The sequence below is a fragment of the Eutrigla gurnardus genome (assembly GCF_963514095.1).
Source record: "Eutrigla gurnardus genome assembly, chromosome: 20".
Lineage (NCBI taxonomy): Eukaryota > Metazoa > Chordata > Actinopteri > Perciformes > Triglidae > Eutrigla > Eutrigla gurnardus.
The window spans coordinates 334742-340542 of NC_139931.1; the positions used below are offsets into that span (position 1 = coordinate 334742).

Here is a 5801-nt window from a genome sequence, read left to right on the forward strand (position 1 = left end):
AGAGCTACGAGTTCGGAGAAGTTGGAAGGGAGCGTCACTACCACAGCTGTGTGTACTTCTACATATACATATATATATACATATATATATATATATATGTATATATATATATATATATTCTTCACGCTGTAGTTTTCAGTCAGAAGCTTAATAAAGATTCTTTATAATTTATTTCTTTGAATGAAAATATATTTACGGTATATATAATATGTACTTTCGTTCCTTTTTTAATATATTTCATTGTCCTTTGTATTCCGTGGGATTTTTCCTTCTCCCATAATAACAGTTTTCGCTCCTCAGTAGCCAGTTAAGGTGTAAAAAAGGGGGAAAGTGGAAAAAGTGAGAGTGAAACTGCTCTGAAAGGGAAAAACGAGTCGTTGATCCGTCTCCCTCGCTAGTCCGATACGCTGCTCTAATTCTGCTTCCTCCGTGTTTGTTTTAGTGTTTCCGGGAAACACTAATCTGACCACATGTTTCAATGGATAATATTACGTCCCGCTCCAAATATATACACTGAATGTGTCTGGAAATATACGAAACGATCTGTAGGAAAAACCCTAGAGAGGCTCATTGCACATGTGGGTCGGCTCGATCTTGGACTTTGGCAAAGACTGTAGCGGGCTGCATGGGACCCGGCGGTCCTGATGTCAGGGGTTTACATCGAAGAGTGATTTTTTTAAAAGTATGCGTGGGTCTAGTGCTTATCAGATAACGGACTCTCCTTCAGGTCTTCCTGTCTGGCATCATAAAGCAATAATATCATCTCTGGGATCCGTCCATGTAGGCTACAATCAGTCTCACAGGCTCCTTCTGTCTCTACCAGCATCTCTTCTGACTCACTTTTCACTCTCACTTTTACTCAAATTTGAGTCTCTTGCACATTTTCCTTGGAGCCGCTCTTAAAAAGCAGCGGCTCGTTCTGGCTTTTCCCCATGAGGCCCTTCAGAGAACTGTGGAGCCCCAACTGGGGCAGCGTGCCCCCCATGGTCACGCCAGTCGGGACCTGGGAACAGGATATGGACATGTTCTGAGAGCACGGCGATGGGTTGTTGTTGTTGTTGAGGCCCACGCCGGAGCCCGGTCCCATGCCCAGGCCCATCATGTTGTTGTTGAAGTGGTGGGTTTTGTAGTAGTGGTTCAGGTGCTCCGACCGGGCCAGGTTCGGCAGGTTGACGATCTCCGGGTGGTGCAGCCGGAGGCTCTGGCCCCCTCCGAGTCCGCTGCTCCCGCCCTGCGACACCGTGGAGCCCCCCGAGATGCCGCTGCCCCGCCCGCTGGCGCCGGCCGCCAGCTCGTCCTCCACGTTGATGATCTCGATGGCGCGGGCAGGGCCGTGGTGTTTGTGCAGCTGGTGCTGCTTCCTCAGCTTGTAGAAGACCACCAGCATCACCGCCGCCATGAAGGTGATGGCCACGAAGCAGCCGATGATGATCTTGGTGGTCTTCATCACGTCGTCCAGGCCCGAGAAGCCCGGCTCTGTGATGGGCACGGTGAACGTGGGCTGGGTGGACCGCGGCGAGGAGGAGGACCAGCGCGCAGACAACGAGGAGGCCGTGGTGGGAACGCCTTCCGGCCACAGGTGACCCGACGGCGTGGGGCCCGGGTGCACGCGTATGATTATCTCAGTGATGGACACCAACGCCGGCTCCTCCTCTCCGGGTGTCTCCACCGTTTCCACGGTGACCGTCGTGAAGTAGGTGTAGTTGACGCTGGCGTCAGCGGCGGTGACATTGAGGACGGCGGTTGCCGTGGTGTTGCCGGCGGCGTTGGTGACCATGCAGGTGTACTGGCCCGTGTCCCGCAGGGTGACGTTGGTGAAGTTGAGCGTGCCGTCGTGGAGCACGGATATCCGAACCCGGTAGGAGCCGTGCGTCATTAGCGTGCCGTTCGGCGTGATCCAGTTGACGGAGGTGGTGGAGGTGCTTGTGCGACACTTAAGCTCGGCCGCCATGCCCTCGGTGACGTTGAGGTCCGTCGGCGGCTCCACGATGACCGGCGCGTAGCAGGTGAAGTGGCTCTGGTCGAGCTCGCCGATGTACTTGCCCTTTAGGAATGGCGGCGCGTGGCAGCGGGCGCAGCAGGTGGTGTTGCTGGGCACCGTCTCCTTCAGCCACCAGCTGAGCCAGAGAACGTCGCAGTTGCAGATCCACGGGTTGTGGTTGAGGTGCACCCGCTCCAGCTGGTGCAGCGGCGTGAAGAGGTCGTGGGGCAGCGAGTGCAGGGAGTTGTGGGACAGGTTGAGCTCCTCCAGGCTCTTCAGGTCGTCGAAGGCGTTGCGCTCGATGACGGACACCTGCGAGTGCATCAGCCACAGCTTGCGGAGCGCCACCAGGCCCTGGAAGGATCCGGGTCGGATGATCTCCAGCCGGTTCCCCGACAGCTCCAGCTCCTCGAGACGCACCAGGGCCGTCAACTTGGGAATGTCCTTCAGCCCGCACATGCCCAGGTTCAGGTATCGCAGGTTGACGAGGCCCACGAAGGCCGCGTCAGAGATGAAATCCAGCTTCTTGAGCTCGCCGAGGTCCAGGCGGCGCAGCGAGGGCACGCGGTGGAAGGCGTAGCCCGGCAGCGTCTCGATGGGGTTGTTGCGCAGCCACAGCTCCCGCAGCTTGCTGAGGTACTCGAAGGCGTGCGACGGCACCAGGGTGAGGCGGTTGTCGAAGAGCTCCAGCGTGTTGAGGTTGGGGAGGCCATTGAATGCTCCGACTTCGATCTGACGTATCTGATTCTTGGAGAGCTGGAGTATCTCAAGGTGCCTCAAGTGCTTGAAAGTGTCTGACTTGATAACCTGGAGGGGCAGATGAGGACGAGGAGGTTAGTGTAGAACAAATGGAATCAAGTCAAGAAAATTAGCACCGTTAGCACCAAAAGGACCGTTAGCACCATTAGGACCATTAGCAACATTAGCACCGTTAGCTGCGAGCCACATGCCCACTGCCATGTTGAGAGCCGACAAGAAGGAACAGATACGAAGCTCTAATGCTGATATTATTAATTCAATTTAATGATGAGCAATTACGAAACCGTGTAAAAGGAAAACACTGACAATTAATGATTCACAGCACAAATATGGATAAACACACATTTTAAATAAACAAACCATACAAATATAAATAATGAATTTCTCAGCCTCGTTAGAGTAACAGCTGATCTTTTCAGACTCCCAGCAGCTTCTGTTTGGACTGTAAAGTGTCACCCTGACCTCCATATAGGAAGCTTGTTATTAATATAACAATATCAATCCAACACATCCACAACCTAAATACCTCATTAGGTATTAACACAAAACAGCTACCACGTAAGCACAGTTTAACTCCTGAAACTGAGAGACGGTCACATTAAAGCTGCTGTCTTCACATGTGATGTCCACCTTTACGTTACGTTTTTTATTGGTGTGGATTCAGGCTCGTGATTTTGATGATGCACTCTTTTTTTGAATGTTTTAAACTAAAATCTGGGCCAGATTTTTACACATTGCACCTTTAATTTGTAAGTTCAATGCTGATATGGTTAGCTTTGTGGCTATGCTAACCGGGTGTAAACCCTGACCTGATTTCAGACACCAAAGTGCTTTTCACACTAGTTTCTGAGACGCGTTACAATCCCTCGATCATTAGCTGATGATCAGTATTCAAACGTCAGAAAAACATTAAACAAATGAATGCACTTAAAACTTGGTTTTACAAAATGACCAACGAGGAGAAACCCCCGACCGACGCTAGCATCCGAATGCCCCTCGAATGTGCGATCGGTGGAGAGCGTCGAGTCTCGCCTGTATGTAGAGCAGCGTGGGGGGGTGGTGTTACGAGGGGGTGGGAGCCGTCAAGGCTTTACTCTCAGGCTACTCAGGGAAAAATAAACCAGAGAATCAAGGATGCCTCCAGGTGTTAAAACATTTTTAGATTTTTAATCATTTCAAGTGGAGCTCCAGGACACAAACACACCAATCAGGAATGTGCAGCGACAACAACCATTATTATTCTCTGATTTGTTTCTCTCCCTCTTAAAAAACCCTCAAATCATGTGCATAATGTCCCGTTTGTGATCCGTCCCATAAAGTGACAGGAACTGGACAATTTTAACAATGTCTAAGATACTTAGACATTGTAAGTAAGATACTTGGATAAAAATGAATGTTAAATCTCCAAAAAAGAACAAAGCGCGGTCAGCAATGTGGGGATGGATCCAATAACTTCAAAATGCCGCCGCGAGTCGAGTAGAAATCCGCCCTCTGTTTGTGAATGTGGAGATTCATGTGCTGTATCGATGGTCTGTGGTTAAATGATTTTCCCTCGCAGCTGTAAAGCCACAGAACACCATCCAGGGACTCCAGAGAAATTGGTAATGCATACAAAAGGCAGCACTGTGTCGTGGAAATATGCCTGGCTTTCAATTCATAAAATCCCTCAGTTCAACGGAGGCTTAAGTGCACTTTTTCTGCTATTATTGTCTTTTTTCTTTTACGTTTCTGTCTTTTTCTCAGAAGTTTTTCCAGGAGACGAACCTGCATCGACGCGTTGAACTGCAGAAGCACACGTTGCATCAGTTTATGGCCCGAAAATACACACATATACACATATATATATACAGGGTCGCCCCATAACGTTGGAATCATATGTCTTTTATAGCGCCAAACAAATGTTATGCATGAATTCTTTCCACCTGGGTCATTGGGACACATCATGTAATCATGGATCAAAAGTGATGACTGATGCATTTCAATAGGAATAAACAGGAGGACTGTGTCTGAAAACAAAACCTTCTGGGCCACAGTGGATATATAAGAGATGCTCTTTCAATCTGCTGCACAGGACTTTTGTCTCTTCTATCAATAACTCTATGAATTGTGCTGAGAATCAATAATTGCACTACGATGTGTGGATATGCTTTGAGCTGAAACTGCGTGTTTTTGTTGCTGGGATGAATAAAACAGCTAGATGAGGACATAAAATGATACTTGTATGTACTTCATAGCGTGTGATATTTCTACCACAGGTCACTCACCTGGATGGCGTTCTCCTGCAGGTTGAGGTATCGCGTGTTCACCGATATGCTCTCCGGCACCTCCTCCAGGTTCTGTCGGGTGCAGATGACCCGGCTGGCCTGGTTGGAGCAGGTGCAGAGGGAGGGGCAGGAGGAGGAGGCGGCTCCCACCAGCTCCGGCCCGGGGAGGAGGAGCCGCAGCAGCAGCAGCTGGGCCAATAGAAAGAGGAAGGGGGAGGGGCCGGGGAGGCAGGTCAGCGTGGCGATGCGCATGGCACCTGGGACATGACCCCACTCGTTAATCCGGAGGTGCAGGTGAGACGGCTCCACGCTGGTTTATCCTCCCGTTGCTCCTCCAGTGGCAACTTGTTGTTTCTAATCCCGCATCCTCCGAGACGTCGCCGCTGCTCCGTCGATCTCGGCGTTCTCTCCTCTTGTTTTTTGAACATAGAAATATGCAGATAAACAGATGTTATTCCCCCTTTCCTTCTTCCTCTCCTCCTCACGTCGTCCGGGGGATTTGAGTGAGAAGAATCCAGGAGTTACTGTGGGAGAACGAGAGAGAGAGATATTAAAGACAGAACAAATAATCGTAGACATCGTAGATGATCATGGGAGGCATCGTCAAAAAAAATCATCTTTGAGGAGCATTAGAACTTCTGTCTGCGCTCATATCAAAATCCCACATAATCCCCGAGCAGACGCTTCGTCAGACATCGGAACCCTTCCACGGAGGGCAGGTGGAAGCCGGCTTCTGTAATTAACGGTTCAAGGAGTTGGAAAATATGGAAAACGTGCAATCAAAGTAGGACAGCATG

General features: G+C 50.0%; 1 protein-coding gene across 1 annotated transcript; it reads right to left on the reverse strand.

Moving 5' to 3' along the window:
* Window positions 1-131: 131 nt before the first annotated feature.
* lrrc4ba (leucine rich repeat containing 4Ba) lies at window positions 132-5527 on the reverse strand. Its single transcript, XM_084036975.1, has 2 exons — window positions 5005-5527; window positions 132-2788 (listed from the first exon to the last, which is right to left on the reverse strand). The coding sequence occupies exons 1-2, from the start codon at window positions 5254-5256 to the stop codon at window positions 860-862; spliced, it is 2181 nt and encodes a 726-aa protein (XP_083893101.1). The 5' UTR covers window positions 5257-5527; the 3' UTR covers window positions 132-859.
* Between the last annotated feature and the right edge of the window lie 274 nt (window positions 5528-5801).

Bases quoted from the DNA above. Each gene is read 5' to 3' on its own strand.
- lrrc4ba (XM_084036975.1), bottom strand. From the start codon at position 5,256: ATGCGCATCGCCACGCTGACCTGCCTCCCCGGCCCCTCCCCCTTCCTC. The intron at 2,789-5,004 runs GTGAGTGACCTG...CTGCCCCTCCAG, and splicing joins TGCAGGAGAACGCCATCCAG to GTTATCAAGTCAGACACTTT.